General features: G+C 41.5%; 1 protein-coding gene across 5 annotated transcripts in view; it reads left to right on the top strand.

Annotated features, from left to right (window-relative positions):
• Positions 1 to 17,985, top strand: part of OCA2 (OCA2 melanosomal transmembrane protein) — a 389,085-nt gene that overhangs the window by 286,499 nt on the left and 84,601 nt on the right. For all 5 annotated transcript variants that reach the window (XM_055326878.1, XM_055326881.1, XM_055326880.1 and 2 more), the window contains one exon: positions 3,778 to 3,871. In XM_055326878.1, coding sequence (XP_055182853.1) covers positions 3,778 to 3,871 — 94 coding nt within the window. The remainder of the gene's footprint in view (positions 1 to 3,777; positions 3,872 to 17,985) is intronic.

Raw genomic sequence — 17,985 nt, 5'->3', positions numbered from 1 at the left:
GAGATGCTGAACTCTGGAAATGAACTGAGGCTTTCTGGAGGGAAGGTGAATGAGGGGGATGAGGTAATTGGGTGATGGGTATTAAGGAGGGCACTTGATGTAATGAGCACTGAGTGTCATATGCAACTGAAAATCACTAAATTCTGCCCCTGAAATTAAAATTATAGTATATGTTAATTAATTGAATTGAAATAAAGAAACAGTAATCAGTGAGACTTAATAGGTTAAAGTACCACTTCCCAGGTTATGAGGTATTCAGGAGGCTGAATGACTTCCTGCAAAGGGGTGATTGAAAGGCAAATCTGGGGAAGGATCTCAGGCTATGAGGCCATATCCCAGTGCAGAAAAGGCTTTTGGAGGAATAGCAATCTCCATCGTGCCATCTGTGTTATATTCCTGAAAAGGTGGCTAGGAGTCAGATATACAAAAGCTGAACAGCTGCCTTACTGAGAGAAGTCAGTCCAGCCCTTGCTCGTTTCTCTGCCTCATATTCTTTCTAAGGAAAGATTTTAAGCCATGGGGCTTTTCACTCTACCCCTCTCTCCAGCCCTCTTCATCATGCAGCCAGAAGACCAAGATTCTGTCCCTTCCCTTAGATCTTTGAAAATCTCCCATTCCATTTCCCGGATCCAGAAGTGCTCAGGAACAAATTTACCTACTGAGCCAGTACCCCCTGGCAACAGGCAGGAAATAGAAAGGGGCTTTCATTTTCTGACAAGTGGTCTGTTGCAGTTGAGGAATTCATACCAATTACAGTATGACAAGATACTATTGATCCAGGCAATAGGATTTTAACTGGAAATAAGGGGCTATTTTTTTCAATCATTAATCCCTAACAGGAGAGAAGAAAAGTGTTGCTTTTTAGTTTTAGAGTTCACACAGGTTGCTGAATGTACCCTGGGCCATGTGTTAAGCTCCATGCTATCCAGAAGCAGGGCTTACCATGTCAAGTTCTGGAGTAGCAGTGCTTGGAGATTACAGGGAAAACACCACCCAGGCACTGAGGTACATGCTCTGCAATGGAGGCTGGCAGGACAGGACCATCTGAGGATCATGGGCATTCCTGTAGGGATAGCTTTGGCAGACTTTGGGAAATAATTGCAGGGCAGGATGGCTCACCAAGGTGTGGAACCTCATCAGCAGGTCTCCTTACTGATAGCAGGAGCCAGCTGGCTGGCAGGGTGAAGGGATGGATATGTTGGTGTGACAGAACCAAGAAGAGGCTGAGTGAGGCCATCATTGCTGTGGAATTTGTACATTACGACCTTCTTAAGACCTTCAGATGACCTGCATGACTGTCTACAGAAAGGCCTTGGGCCTATGTCATGCACATTGAGCTTTTCCCTCTCTGATCCTCCTCTGGAGTCAAAACAGCTGGCTCTAGTCCTGGGCTCATTACTTCCCAGCCCCAACATTTCACCATGTTGCCTTTCTGTGCCTTAGTTTCTTCATAGGGACACTGGGGACCCTAGGGGTCATGGGGAAGATGAGGTACCACACCTTTAGAATGTCTTCCTGAGGAGACATTGAACAGACATCTGGTCTTGTCATTCTCAAATTGTTCTCTAGCAGAACTCACTCCACACTGAGGCCTGCATATGTCCCCTTGCCTTGTTGAAGCTGGCTGTGCTTTCTCATTCTCTTGGTGCCTCCTAAATCTCCTCTTCCTTGGGGAAGCCCTACTACCTGGCCTTGGCCTGGTGACCCCAGCCCTCAGAGCATTTCTCTTGGCCTCTCTGATCTCATGCCTGCTATGCATCTCCTACCTCTCTAGGAAGTAGAGTCCCATGAGCCCCATGAGCCCCAAAGGATATGAGCTGATTTGTTCACAGAGAACAGCCTGCTGGGGTAGAAGGGGGAGCTGCCTAAGGTTGGGAAGTTAGCAAGAAATGAATGGAAATTAGGAAGGGGGTGGAGACAGATGTTAGAACTGAAATGAAAATATAGACTCAGCTCTAGCAGGTGTCTGAGACAAGAGGTCTCAAAATGGTTTTGGAATCCTAGAATCACCTGCATGACCTTTTATATCATTACCATAACACATAGACAAACTTTATCTATTCTCTCATATTTCTTGTACTCCAGATAAGGGTAGCTCACTGGGTCTCTACTTGGTCTCATGAGGCCAAGATCAAGGTGTCCCCAGGCTCTGCTTCTTCTGGTAGCTCTGGGATGGGTCTGCTTCTGAGCTCACTCAGATTGTTGCCAGGATCCAGTTCCTTACAGTTCTAAGACTGGGTCCCCATCCATTGCTGGCTGACAGCTGGGCTGCCTTTGGCTCCTGAAGGCCTCTCTCGTCCTGGGACTTGGGCCTAAATCTCAGAGTTAGCAACATTGTGTAGAATCCTGCTCATGGCGGGAATACCTACACTTCCCTTTGGGGTCTCTCCTGGGATCCCTCTAGCCCTCTGGGATCTCTTGGGATCTCTTGGACTCCCCACTCCATTTCTTCCACTGAAAAAAACAAAAACAAAAACAAACCTAGTCTAAGTCTTCTATGGAGGAAAAGCAGAGAGAATAAGATGAGACTTGAGCTTGCCTTCATAAGCCTTTGCACAGGCAGTCTGGGCTGTGTGCCTGACAGGTGGTTGTGTTGCCAGCTGTGTGTTTCAAGGAGAGGGTAAAGACTGCGAGGAAGAAGGGGAGGAGGAGCATGGATTCAGCTGAGTGTCATTTGCACTGACAGATCTTCTACAAGATCCTCTCCTGGGGAATAGGCCCCAGTCTGTGTGTCTCTTCCAGTGGAGAAATCCAGAAGTCCATATTACTCTGAGATTATTTATTCTGTACTTCTCTCCACGCTCAGTGCTCCAGAAGACCCACAAATAATATGTTGCTGGGTTCTCAGAAAAGGCGGAACTTAGGGGCTCAGTGTATACAGCCTAGATTTCACCCTTGGTCCTCCTCCTCCTGCTCTGTTCCTTATGTTGTCCAATTTCAGAGAGGCTGCTCCTTTGTGCCAATATGCAGTAGGCAGCTCCAGATTTGTGCCTCACAGCTCAACAGTCCTTAGGAAACAGAGTCTTTTCCTGAGTGGTTTATGCATACATGTCAAAACTGAGTAAAATAGGCTGAGCCTAAGTTATATGCCTATTCCTGAACCCTGATCTCTGTGATTGGGAGTTAGAAGATGCCGATTGTTTCACCAAGCAAATTCACCCTTCCCTGAATGAGTCACGTTGGTCACTGGCCTTGGGCCACATCCCTCACCATAAGGCCTCACCAGTATGTATGCACATTCAGGTTACAATTCCCCACAGGTCATGTACCCACTGTTAAAAAAGGCTCACACAGAGAGGCATTTTATTATCCTGGTTGTTTGCATCCATCTTTCCATCCACAGACCGTGTTTACTGGTGGTTGTCTGGGCCTGGAGTCCTGAGGAAGGTGGTTCTTATCTGAGATCCCATTCTACTGCTCTGAAAACATCTGTTCTCTCCTATGGTTGTTAGTCTGGCTTACATTTTCCTCTAAAAGATAGATGCCACCATGTGCCACAGTGATTTGCCAATTCTCCTTAGCATTTCCTGTTTTCTACCACATAGAGCAGTTGTAGTCTTATTTGTAAATGGATTACAGTATTTACAGTGAACTTATTTTCTGGTTGTCAGTGTTTTATTTCTAACAGATATTTGCAAAGTAATCACTTTGATAGTACATGTAATCATCAAATCAGAATCCTATGAGATGATACAAATATCACAGAACAAAAAAGAATAGAAGGCTACCACCAAGATAAACTGAGATTTTATTTTACATTTAAAATTTTGATTCCAGGGAATGGGACACTGATTGGAGCATCAGCAAATGTTGTTTGTGCAGGAATTGCAGAGCAGCATGGATATGGATTCTCTTTCATGGAATTTTTCAGGTACTTTAAAACTCATTTTAAATTTCTCTTTGTTTAATCCCTAAACTCACTTAATTAAAAAAAAATAGCAATGCAAACTGTTAAACACTAGGATAAGCAGGATAAGCGTATTTTTAGCAATTAGAGATATGTTAGTGTAGGTGAACTTAGCTAAAAAAAACCACACACATTAAAAATTTATTGCTGGGATTAGCTTCATAACACAGAGCATGATTTAGATATTCTGAATAATTCAGATTGAGTCTAGGGGTCAAGAAATGGTTGTGGGCTTGCTGGATGGTTTATGTTGTTTTCTTGAAAATTCCAACAGTGATTTGTGCCTTGACTATCTATGACTGTGGTGCTTACTGAGAGTCTGAAGATCCCCTACCAGACTGCCCAGTGAAAAAGTCTGTACTTGAAAGGACCCAGGAATATTGCAAATAGGGAACAGGCACTCATGTGTAGGCACCTATCAGGAGGGCATGCAGAGATGACGCCCAGCATGGGGAAGAGCCAGCATTGCTTGCTCCTGCAAAAGAGAACGTGCTCCAAGAGAGCAGAGTCCTTGCTGGGGTCCTGACTCCCTGCATGCCTGTTTTCATATGACACCATTGTACTTTGGAAGCATATGAATGGACAGAATAGGTACTGGTGGGCCCCATAAAATGGTGCTGCTAAAATGAACTGACATTCATTTGGTGTTGAGCAAGATTTCTGTTGAAGTTCTTACACTGTCAACTCACAGATCAGGTATGCATAGCGATGATTCTCAGTACCAACCCTGCTTAAGATTTGGAATAGCAGCTCTACCTGAGGGCAGCGTGACCTGTATCCTGTGGAAGCTATGACCTCAGGCTTCTGCAGGGCACTACTTGGCTGGGTTGGGCTTGAGGATAAAACCTCACTTGTCATACCCAGGTAAGAATCAACATCAGTCTCTACATATAGCACTGAATTTTGGCAGACTTATTATACTGACCATTTCTGTTGTTCACGAGTCACTAATAGTTCTTGACAATTTGTTGGGACACTAAAATTAATTAATTGATACTCCTGGAAGATTTGGGCATGGGATGGAGGGACAAGGCTGGACAGTGAGCCATGGGATACTAACATGAATCTTTTGGGAGGACTCTGGCACGTTGTTTACCCCACTGCTGAAACAGGATCTAAAACTTAGCAATTGACTGCCACTTCCTATTTAGGCATCATCAGTCTGCTAAGCACAAAACTCCTATCACTTAAGAGTTTTCTTTTTTAAAAAAAAGATTTTATTTATTTATTTGAGAGAGAAAACACGAACAGGGAGGAGGGGCAGAGCAAGGAAAAGCAGACTCCTTGCTGAGCAGGGAGCCCAATGCAGGAATTCGATCCCAGGACCCGAGGATCATGACCCGAGCCAAAGGCAGACACCTAACCAACTGAGCCACTCAGGTCCTCCAGACAAAAGTTTTCTTAATGAGAACAACATTCACTATAGCAAATACAGCAGTGGTCTTAGCAGTATAACTTATCATCTCATCTTTGCTGCAGAGGCAGTAAGGATTCATTCCTGGAGCACAGCTAGGAAAGCGGGCTCAGAGGCAAGCGACCTAAGAGGGACAGCAAAAGGAGATATAAACTTGAATCCCCAAATTCCAGGGCTTCCTCATTTGGAATGGATTCCTAATTTCTGCTAAACTGGAAGGCTGTCATTAACATATCCCTAATCTCCTCTTCTTTGGTTAGCCAAAGTCTTCTAACTGGACTCAACAATATACTCACATGGCCACTCAACACTGGTTGGTCTCACAAGGAGACTTGAGAGGCCTCGTATTAATATCGTAAAAGATTAGAGGATTTTCAGGGCAACAATAAATGCTGGTCTGGGGCGCCTGGGTGGCTCAGTGGTTGAACGTCTGCCTTTGGCTCAGGTTGTGATCCCAGGTTCCTGGGATCAAGTCCCATATCGGTCTCCTGCAGGGAGCCTGATTCTCCCTCTGCCTATGTCTCTGCCTCTCTCTCTGTGTCTCTCATGAATAAATAAATAAAATCTTTAAAAAACAAAAAATAATACATGCTGGTCTGATATTTTCTTAACTTTGATATAATAACCAGGAACATGGAAAGAACCCATGTGTCTATCAACAGGTGAATGAATAAAGAAGATGTGGTGTGTATATAACAATGGAATATTATTCAGCCATCCAACAGAATGAAATCTTGCCATTTGCAATGACATGGCTAGAACTAGAGGGTATTATGCTAAGTAAAATAAGTCAGTCAAAGACAAATACCATATGATTTCATTCATATGTAGAATTTAAGAAACAGATGAACATAAGGGAAGGGAGGAAAAAATAAAATAGGACGAAAACAGAGGGGGAGGCAAACCATGAGACTTAACTCTAGAAAACAAACTGAGGGTTTCTGGAGGGGAAATGGGTGGAGAGATGGGTAATTGGGTGATGGGCATTAAGGAGGGCATTTGATATAATGAACACTGGGTGTTATATGCAACTGATGAATCCCTTAATTCTGCCCCTGAAACTAATAATAATAAAAATAATAATCAAGACATCTACCTGACTGAAAGGGTTAGTGTGCAGCCACTCAGATCATGCCCAGAGCTCAGAGTTCAGCTCCAGTGGGTGATATATTGCGTGTACTGAACTTTCTAAGGTAGGCCTTATATTTCTATTCAATATGTGCATCTTGTGTGCAGAGGGACAGTGCAAAAGCTAGGCACTGTGGAAGCCTCAGAAAGACTGGGGCAAGACTGACAGCTCCTCCAAAATTACTTTAGCTAGCAGCCTTAAGAATTGCATCCACCTTCTTAGATGGAGGGAAAATGTCTCTCTGGTGAGTAGTGTTTAAGAGCCATATCTTATTTCTGTATGGTTCCACCTCTGATCATTCTTCTTGTCAAGTCCTTGCTGTTCAGAAACCAAAGCAGTATGGTCATTAAGTGGTCATCTAACTGTTCAGTCCTTATTTGCATAAAATTCTTAGTTTGCAGTTGCAAATGCACTAAATTGACTTTAATCTACCTCATTTCAAAATTTCTTTCACAAAAGATGGCTTCCTGTGATACACAGTGCAAAATGTTGACTTACTATTTTGTTTTTTAAAAATTACTATTTTTTGACTATATAAGTATATATTCCAAGGGGAATATAAAAGAAAAAGAATAAAATATAAAAGTAACTTGTGATTTTGCTGCCATGAAATAACCACTGAAATTTGTTGCATTTTCTTACATTTTCCCTTCCTCTCGTGATACACATAAACTTGTTAAAAATTTTGATTTCATTGTGTCTTACCTTTTATTTTTCATAATATATTGTGAACATTTTACCAGGCCACTAGTTATTCTTTCCAAATGGAATATATTTATACCTATAACATGTAGATATATCACTATTTTAGTTTTGTTGGGCATGTAGATTGCTTCTTATTCCTTGTTATCATAATCAATTCTGTTTTGAATATCTTCACAGATAAAACTTTGCTTCATTCTTGTTTATCAATGATAAATTTCCCGACATACAGTTGCAAGCTAAATGAATTTTTTTAATTAAGTTTTTCATTTTAATTCCATTACAGTTAACATACGATGTTTTTAGTTTCAGGTATACAATATAGTGATTTAACAATTCTATACGTTATTCATTATTCCTCATTATAAGGGTACTCTTTAATCCTAAGCACCTATTTCACCTATCCCCCGACCCATCTCCCCTCTGGTAACATTCTCTTTTGTTTGGTAGTTTGTCTTTTTTTCCCCCTATGTTAATTTGTTTTGTTTCTTAAATTCCACATATAAGAGAAATCATATAGCATTTGTCTTCCTCTGACTGACTTATTTCACTAAGCATTATACTCCATAGATTCATCCATGTCATTGCAAATAGTAAGATTTCATTCTTTTATGGCTGAATAATATTTCATTGTATATGTATACCACATCTTCTTTATCCATCCATTAATAGACACTTACGCTGCTTCCATAATGTAGCTATTGTAAATAATGCTGCTATAAACATAGGGGTGCACATAACCTTTTGAATAGTGTTCTTGTATTCTTTGGGTAAATATTTAGTAGCATGATTACTGGATCATATGTTAGTTCTATTTTTAATTTTTTGAGACACCTCCATACTGTCTTCCCTAGGGGATATGCCACTTTGCATTCCTACCAACAGTACACGAGGGTTCCTTTTTCTCCACATCCTCATCAACACTTGTTTCTTCTGTATTTTTTTTCTTGTGTTTTTGATTTTAGCCATTCTGACAAATATGAGGTAATATCTCATTGTGGCTTTCATTTGCATTTCCTTGATGTTGAGTGATGTTGAGCATCTTTTTTTTAATAAATTAATTTTTTATTGGTGTTCAACTTACCAACATACAGAATAACACCCAGTGCTCATCCCGTCAAGTGTCCCCCTCAGTGCCCGTCACCCATTCACCCCCACCCCCCACCCTCCTCCGCTTCCACCACCCCTAGTTCATTTCCCAGAGTTAGGAGTCTTTATGTTCTGTCTCCCTTTCTGATATTTCCCACACATTTCTTCTCCCTTCCCTTATATTCCCTTTCACTATTATTCATATTCCCCAAATGAATGAGAACATACACTGTTTGTCCTTCTCTGATTGACTTACTTCACTCAGCATAATACCCTCCAGTTCCATCCACGTTGAAGCAAATGGTGGGTATTTGTCGTTTCTAATGGCTGAGTAATATTCCATTGTATACATAAATCACATCTTCTTTATCCATTCATCTTTCGATGGACACGAGGCTCCTTCCACAGTTTGGCTATTGTGGACATGGCTGCTAGAAACATCGGGGTGCAGGTGTCCCGGCGTTTCATTGCATCTGAATCTTTGGGGTAAATCCCTAACAGTGCAATTGCTGGGTCGTAGGGCAAGTCTGTTTTTAACTCTTTGAGGAACCTCCACACAGTTTTCCAGAGTGGCTGCACCAGTTCACATTCCCACCAACAGTGTAAGAGGGTTCCCTTTTCTCCGCATCCTCTCCAACATTTGTGGTTTCCTGCCTTGTTAATTTTCCCCATTCTCAGTGGTGTGAGGTGGTATCTCATTGTGGTTTTGATTTGCATTTCCCTGATGGCAAGTGATGTAGAGCATTTTCTCATGTGCATGTTGGCCATGTCTATGTCTTCCTCTGTGAGATTTCTCTTCATGTCTTTTGCCCATTTCATGATTGGATTGTTTGTTTCTTTGGTGTTGAGTTTAATAAGTTCTTTATAGATCTTGGAAACTAGCCCTTTATCTGATATGTTATTTGCAAATATCTATTCCCATTCTGTAGGTTGTCTTTTAGTTTTGTTGACTGTATCCTTTGCTGTGCAAAAGCTTCTTATCTTGATGAAGTCCCAATAGTTCATTTTTTGCTTTTGTTTCTTTTGCTTTCGTGGATGTATCTTGCAAGAAGTTACTGTGGCCAAGTTCAAAAAGGGTGTTGCCTGTGTTCTCCTCTAGGATTTTGATGGAATCTTGTCTCACATTTAGATCTTTCATCCATTTTGAGTTTATCTTTGTGTATGGTGCAAGAGAGTGGTCTAGTTTCATTCTTCTGCATGTGGATGTCCAATTTTCCCAGCACCATTTATTGAAGAGACTGTCTTTCTTCCAGTGGATAGTCTCTCCTCCTTTATCGAATATTAGTTGACCATAAAGAACAGGGTCCACTTATGGGTTCTCTATTCTGTTCCATTGATCTATGTGTCTGTTTTTGTGCCAGGACCACACTGTCTTGATGACCACAGCTTTGTAGTACAACCTGAAATCTGGCATTTGAATGCCCCCAGCTATGGTTTTCTTTTTTAAAATTCCCCTGGCTATTTGGGGTCTTTTCTGATTCTACACAAATCTTAAAATAATTTGTTCTAACTCTCTGAAGAAAGTCCATGGTATTTTGATAGGGATTGCATTAAACGTGTATATTGCCCTGGGTAACATTGACATTTTCACAATATTAATTCTGCCAATCCATGAGCATGGAATATTTTTCCATCTCTTTGTGTCTTCCTCAATTTCTTTCAGAAGTGTTCTATAGTTTTTAGGGTATAGATCCTTTACCTCTTTGGTTAGGTTTATTCCTAGGTATCTTATGCTTTTGGGTGCAATTGTAAATGGGACTGACTCCTTAATTTGTCTTTCTTTAGTCTCAATGTTAGTGTATAGAAATGCCACTGATTTCTGGGCATTGATTTTGTATCCTGCCACACTACCAAATGACTGTATGAGTTCTAGCAATCTTGGGGTGGAGGCTTTTGGGTTTTCTATGTAGAGTATCATGTCATCGGCGAAGAGGGAGAGTTTGACTTCTTCTTTGCCAATTTGAATGCCTTTAATGTCTTTCTGTTGTCTGATTGCTGAGGCTAGGACTTCCAATACTATGTTGAATAGCAATGGTGAGAGTGGACATCCCTGTCTTGTTCCTGATCTTAGGGGAAAGGCTCCCAGTGCTTTCCCATTGAGAACGATATTTGCTGTGGGCTTTTCGTAAATGGCTTTTAAGATGTCGAGGAAAGTTCCCTCTATCCCTACACTCTGACGAGTTTTGATCAGGAATGGATGCTGTATTTTGTCAAATGCTTTCTCTGCATCTATTGAGAGGATCATATGGTTCTTGGTTTTTCTCTTGCTGATATGATGAATCACATTGATTGTTTTACGAGTGTTGAACCAGCCTTGTGTCCCAGGGGTAAATCCTACTTGGTCATGGTGAATAATTTTCTTAATGTGTTGTTGGATCCTATTGGCTAGTATCTTGTTGAGATTTTTTGCATCCATGTTCATCAGGGATATTGGTCTGTAATTCTCCTTTTTGGTGGGGTCTTTGTCTGGTTTTGGAATTAAGGTGATGCTGGCCTCATAGAACGAATTTGGAAGTACTCCATCTCTTTCTGTCTTTCCAAACAGCTTTAGTAGAATAGGTATGATTTCTTCTTTAAACGTTTGATAGAATTCCCCTGGGAAGCCATCTGGCCCTGGACTCTTGTGTCTTGGGAGGTTTTTGATGACTTCTTCAATTTCCTCCCTGGTTATTGGCCTGTTCAGGTTTTCTATTTCTTCCTGTTCCAGTTTTGGTAGTTTGTGGCTTTCCAGGAATGCGTCCATTTCTTCTAGATTGCCTAATTTATTGGCGTAGAGCTGTTTTTAAAATCGTTTGTATTTCCTTGGTGTTGGTAGTGATCTCTCCTTTCTCATTCATGATTTTATTAATTTGAGCCTTCTCTCTCTTCTTTTTAATAAGGTTGGCTAATGGTTTATCTATCTTATTAATTATTTCAAAGAACCAACTCCTGGTTCTGTTGATCTGTTCCACAGTTCTTCTGGTCTCGATTTCGTTGCGTTCTGCTCGAATTTTAATTAACGCTCTTCTTCTGCTGGGTGTAGGGTCCATCTGCTGTTTTTTCTCTAGCTCCTTTATGTGTAAGGTTAGCTTTTGTATTTGAGTTCTTTCCAGTTTTTGAATGGATGCTTGTATTACGATGTATTTCCCCCTTAGGATTGCTTTTGCTTCATCCCAAAGATTTTGAATGGTTGTATCTTCATTCTCATTAGTTTCCATGAATCTTTTTAATTCTTCCTTAATTTCCTGGTTGACCCTTTTATCTTTAGCAGGATGGTCCTTAACCTCCACGTGTTTGAGGCCCTCCAAACTTCTTCTTGTGATTGAGTTCTAATTTCAAGGCGTTATGGTCTGAGAATATACAGGGGACGATCCCAATCTTTTGGTATCGGTTCAGACCCGATTTGTGACCCAGTATGTGGTCTCTTCTGGAGAAAGTTCCATGTGCACTTGAGAAGAATGTGTATTCAGTTAAGTTTGGATATAAAGTTCTGTAGAGGGGTCCCTGGGTGGCACAGCGGTTTGGCGCCTGCCTTTGGCCCTGGGCGCGATCCTGGAGACCCGGGATCGAATCCCACGTCAGGCTCCTGGTGCATGGAGCCTGCTTTTCCCTCTTACTGTGTCTCTGCCTCTCTCTCTCTCTCTGTGTGACTATCATAAAATAAATAAATAAATAAATAAATAAATAAATAAATAAATAAATAAATAAAGTTCTGTAGATATCTGTGAAATCATGTGGTCCAGTGTATCATTTAAAGCTCTCGTTTCTTTGGAGATGTTGTGCTTAGAAGATCTATCGAGGGTAGAAAGAACTAGATTGAAGTCACCAAGTATAAGTGTATTATTATCTAAGTATTTCTTCACTTTGGTTATTAATTGATTTAAATATTTGGCAGCTCCCACATTCGGGGCATATATATTGAGGATTGTTAAGTCCTCTTGTTGGATAGATCCTTTAAGTATGAGATAGTGTCCCTCTTCATCTCTCACTACTGTCTTCGGGGTAAATTTTAGTTTATCTGATATAAGGATGGCTACCCCTGCTTTCTTTTGAGGACCGTTTGAATGGTAAATGGTTCTCCAACCTTTTATTTTCAGGTTGTAGGTGTCCTTCTGTCTAAAATGAGTCTCTTGTAGACAGCAAATAGATGGGTCCTGCTTTTTTATCCAGTCTGAAACCCTGCGCCTTTTTTTTTATAAATTAATTTTTATTGGTGCTCAATTTACCAACATACAGAATAACACCCAGTGCTCATCCCGTCAAGTGTACCCCTCAGTGCCCGTCACCCATTCACCCCCACCCCCCACCCTCCTCCCCCTCCACCACCCCTAGTTCATTTCCCAGAGTTAGAAGTCTTTATGTTCTGTCTCCCTTTCTGATATTTCTCACACATTTCTTCTCCCTTCCCTTATATTCCCTTTCACTATTATATTCATATTCTCCAAATGAATGAGAACATACACTGTTTGTCCTTCTCCGGTTACTGTGGCCAAGTTCAAAAAGGGTGTTGCCTGAGTTCTCCTCTGGGATTTTGATGGAATCTTGTCTCACATTTAGATCTTTCATCTATTTTGAGTTTATCTTTGTGTATGGTGCAAGAGAGTGGTCCCCCATCAAAAGGCGCAGGGTTTCAGACTGGATAAAACCCTGCGCCTTTTGATGGAGTCATTAAGCCCGTTCACGTTCAGAGTTACTATTGAAAGATATGAGTTTAGTGTCATCATGATATCTATTCAGTCCTTGTTTTTGTGGAATGTTCCAGTGAACTTCTTCTTAAACGGGAATTTTAAGAGTCCCCCATAAAATTTCTTGCAGAGCTGGTTTGGAGGTCACATATTCTTTCAGTTCCTGCCTGTCTTGGAAGCTCTTTATCTCTCCTTCCATTTTGAATGAGAGCCTTGCTGGATAAAGTATTCTTGGTTGCATGTTCTTCTCATTTAGGACCCTGAATATATCCTGCCAGCTCTTTCTGGCCTGCCAGGTCTCTGTGGAGTGGTCTGCTGTTAATCTAACATTTCTCCCGATAATATTTCGGTATTTCTTGTCTCTTGCTGCTTTAAGGGTCTTCTCTTTATCTTTGGAATTTGCAAGCTTCACTATTATATGCGGAGTGTTTAATCGGTTTTTATTGATTTTAGATGGCGGGGAATCTCTCTATTTCCTGGATCTGAATGCCTGTTTCCCTTCCCAGATTAGGAAAGTTTTCAGCTATGATTTTTTCAAATACATATTCTGGTCCTCTGTCCCTTTCGGCTCCCTCGGGAACTCCAATTAAATGTAGATTTTTCTTCCTCAGGCTGTCGTTTATTCCTTTAATCTATCTTCATGGTCTTTTAATTGTTTGTCTCTTTTTTCCTCAGTTTCTCTCTTTGCCATCAACTTGTCTTCTATGTCACTCACTCATTCTTCCACCTCGTTAACCCTCGTCGTTAGGACTTCTAGTTTGGATTGCATCTCATTCAATTGATTTTTAATTTCTGCCTGATTAGATCTAAATTCTGCAGTCATGAAGTCTCCTGAGTCCTTTATGCTTTTTTCTAGAGCCACCAGTAGCTGTATAATAGTGCTTCTGAATTGGCTTTCTGACATTGAATTGTAATCCAGATTTTGTAACTCTGTGGGAGAGAGGACTGTTTCTGATTCTTTCTTTTGAGGTGAGGTTTTCCTTCTAGTCATTTTGCTCAATGCAGAGTGGCCAAAAACAAGTTGTATTGGGAAAAGGAGAAAAAGAGAGGAGAGAAAGAAGGAAAGAAAAGAGAAGAAAAAGGAAGAAAAAAGGAAGAAAAAAGAATAAAAAGAAAGAAAGGAAAAAAAGGGTGGGGGAAGCAAACATAAATCAAAAAGCAAAAAACAAAACAAAACAAAACAAAAAAACACAGTGGGTATCTTCTGTTTCTCTATACTTTAAGTCCCTTGACTTCCCCTGGAACTTGTCCGTCTAGCTGGTCTTCTGGGGGAGGGGCCTGTTGTGCTGATTTTCAGGTGTTAGCACTTGGGGGAGCTGCTCTACCCCCTGCCTGGTGCAGGGCTCAGTGTGGGTTGTTTACCCCGTGAGGCTCCAGGAGGAACATCCCCAGTGGCTGTGGCCAGCTCTGGAGCCCTGGATTCAGCTTCTCAGGGTGCATCTTGACAGAGTTGTCATCCACCAGCTTGAGAACTTTCCAAGCCACTCCCATTTGCAAGGTGACATCAGTTGCCTGTTGAGGGACATTTGGGCCTTCTGAGTTCTTTTCCTAGGAATGTGAGGTTGGGCCTGAGTCTGAGAGCCACAGAGATGTATGAATGCAGGAGCTTGGCATTCATATGTTCTCATGTGCTGAGAAGGGAGGAATGAATTGTGCAGAGAGGGGCCGAGAATAGAGGCAGAGGTATTATGCAATGGTGTTCACGTCTGATTTCCAGTCTGCACTGAGTGCCAGCTGCATCCCTGACCTGTGGGATGCCCTACTGCCCTCTTCACTACACCCCTTCATGCTCAGACTGCATCAGTTGGCTGTGGTGCAGTCTAGTGACTCAGCATCCATCTTGGGCCTGAACTCCCATCGTACTATTTACTAGAGTGTGTGAGTGAGGAGGTTCTAGACTTTTCTGTGCTACAGTTCCTCATTTGCAAAATGGGCCTGTGATCTACTGCTCTATCTCAGCATGCTGTTGCAAGCATGAAATATGATCACTCTTTAGTTTAGGTAAATGCTAAAGAAAAAACTGCCTGGTCCCATAACAAATCTTATGAAACAAGAATACTTTTTCTGGGAGACACTTTCCACTTTCTCTCAGATAACTGCGACTAACTAATTGGGAAAAGCAGTGTAAAGGGAGGTAACTGCTTGACATTTTTGGTGGACAAGGGCACAGATTCTTGCGTGTTTTTTTTAATGTTTTTATTTTAAGATTTTGTTTATTTATTCATGAGAGACACAGAGAGAGAGAGGCAGAGACAGAGGTAGAGGGAGAAGCAGGCTCCCTGTGGGGAGCCTGATGCAGGACTTGATCCCAGGACCCCAGGACCATGACCTGAGCCAAAGGAAATGCTCAACCACTGAGCCACCCAGGTGTCCCAAGGGCACAGATTCTTATAGACCTAAATAAAAGAACCTTCTCCAGATTATGGCTTTTGCAGATTGTATGTCCACTCAGTCCTGACTGGCTTTCTCTGCAATCCTCTTAGCTCTCGTCCAGTTGGTAGTCTGGAATTGAAAGGTAGAAAATCATTTTATTTCCTTAAATATAATAGAATTTAGAAGGTGAATCTATTACACAAATTCAGATGGCACATTGTGCAGCTAGAGTAGAAATGGATTTTAGTCTTCTGCTGTTCTGGCTACGGTCATCTTCCTAAAGTGCCTCAGTGGCTCCCTTTCTCCTGTTTGAACTCCACGGGCACCCGGGGCTCTGTCACTGCAGCCACTGCCAATAGCACCCTGTCCACTCCATCATTCCACCTCCACTTCCCCCTGGGGACACCTCAGGTGCCCATATGCCCATCTACCTGTCTGTGAAGAGTTCCCTTCCCATCTGCTGCCAGCTCCCCTTCCCCATCTCCCTCACTGCTACTCAGCCATGAAGAAGATGCAGGCTTGTGCCCCCTCAAGATTTCCTGGTAGCTGACAACTCCTGTGCTTTGCAGTGGCAAGTCTCTCTGTTGTCTCTTACTGCACAGAATAAAACTGGCCCATCCCATGAAGGAGGAGGCCCTTCAACATGGAAATGGAATTTGCATTTGCCTCCTAATATGTGTGTTGGGCCTTAAGCTGGTATGGAGAAGGAGGAAGATGCCCAAAGCTGGTGTGCAGGGGCTGCCCTCTTCAGTGCTGGCCATGTGGGCAGAGAGGTGTTGGCCTTCCTCAAGGAATCAAGTCACCAAGCAATCATTTCTCAGTTAGAATCATCTAGAGTCAGTTTTCAATTTTGTCTAATGTAATGGTTATGTCATGTAATGACAAGGTAATAATTACTGATTATTTAAGACACAGATGAAGTCTTAATTAAAATTCTTAAATTCTTAATTGGTCCCCAACAGGGCCACTCATGACAGTAGAGAATAATTGTTATCCTCAGTGATAGAGATGTTTGTGCATGTCATCTGTGATTAATGCTGCATGTAGGTGAGCTGACCAGGTATACTATTAACAGTCCATTGAGGTCCCATTTCCAACAGAGAGGCTATGAGCATCAACCTTTTGTAGAGCTGAATTGTGGGACAGACCTTGACTCACGTGTGAAGTGGGCTTTAGGAAAATTGTGTAGCTTTTTAGGTGTGCTACATGCAGAAAAGAGCTAACAGAGCACCCTGATATTGCTGTCCTTAGGAAGGGATGCTTGCGTGGTTGCCATCAGCTGGCCTCTGGGAACCTGGATTTCAGGAGGGATCCCATCCTTCCCTGACAAGAGGCCTTGCATGCCTAAACTGAGCAATGTGGTCTCTGCTGACACCTAATTCCTTCCAGGGGTCTGGAACTTAGGTATGTGCCAGGTGAAGGTGCCTCAGTGAATTATGCCAATGAAAACCCTGGGCACTGAGTGTCTAATGAACTGCCCTGGTAGACAGCACTTCTTCACATATGTTATCACAGCTCTTTGCTGGGAGAATTAAGTATACTCCCTGGGACTCCACTGGGTGAGGACACTTGGAAGTTTGCTGATTTTGCTCGTATCATTTGATTGCTGATTTTGCTTTGCTATAATAAATGTAGCTCTGACAATGACTATATGCTGAGTTGTCCTAATGAATCATTGAATCTGGAGGTGGTCTCAGGGGCCACCAGACAGTATGAGTCTCAAATATTTAATTTATCAAATATTTAAATATTTATATTAAAATTTAGTAATAATACTCTCAGAGATCACCTCCAATTGTGTGTGCATGTGTGTGTGTGTGCCCATACATGCACATGGGTATGTATTTGCTTCTTTATGTGGTAAAATGTATGTAATATAAAATTTGCCATTTTAAACATTTTTAAGTGTGCAGTTCAGTGGCATTAAATATATTCACATTGTTGTGCAACCATCACTATCATTGTCTTCAGAACTCTTTTCATTATATGAAACTAAACTCTGTATTCATTAAATAATAACTCCCCTTTCTCACCTATCCCCTGTCCCTGGAAACCATCGTTCTGCTTCATATCTCTGTAAATTTGACTCTTCTAGGTACCTCCTATGAGTGCAGTCATACAATATTTGTTTTGTGCCTAGCTTATTTCACTTAGCATAATGTCCTAAAGTTCAGTCACAGTGTAGCATATGTCAGAATTACCATTCTTTTTAAGGCTGAATAATGCTCCATTGTATGAAGATAACACATTTTGTTTATTCATTCACCAGTGGACATTTGGGTTGCTTCTACTTTTTGGCTATTATGGATAATGCTGCTGTAAACATGGGTGTACAAATATGTGACGTAGTCTCTGTTTTCCATTCTTTGGGGTATATTCCCAAAAGTAGAATTACGGGATCATATGGCAATTCTATGTTGTTGTTTTTTTGAGAAATTGCCATATTTTCTACAGTGGCCACATCATTTTACATTCCTACCAACAGTGTACAACGTTTTCAATTTCTCCACATCCTCACCAACACTTGTTATTTTCTGTGTTTTTGATATAGCCATCCAAAGGAGTGTGAAGTGGTGTCTCATTATGGTTCTGTTACTCTTAGTGAGATTTGGTTGTACAGATAATTATAGAGGAGAAATTATTTGGACTGTTAAATCTGACACTTTTGCTTCAAAGATTGAAGTATTTTAAGTGGGAAGTCAGACAA

This window comes from Nyctereutes procyonoides, unplaced genomic scaffold (assembly GCF_905146905.1).
Source record: "Nyctereutes procyonoides isolate TBG_1078 unplaced genomic scaffold, NYPRO_anot_genome, whole genome shotgun sequence".
NCBI lineage: Eukaryota > Metazoa > Chordata > Mammalia > Carnivora > Canidae > Nyctereutes > Nyctereutes procyonoides.
This window is presented reverse-complemented; position numbering and strand designations above follow the sequence as displayed.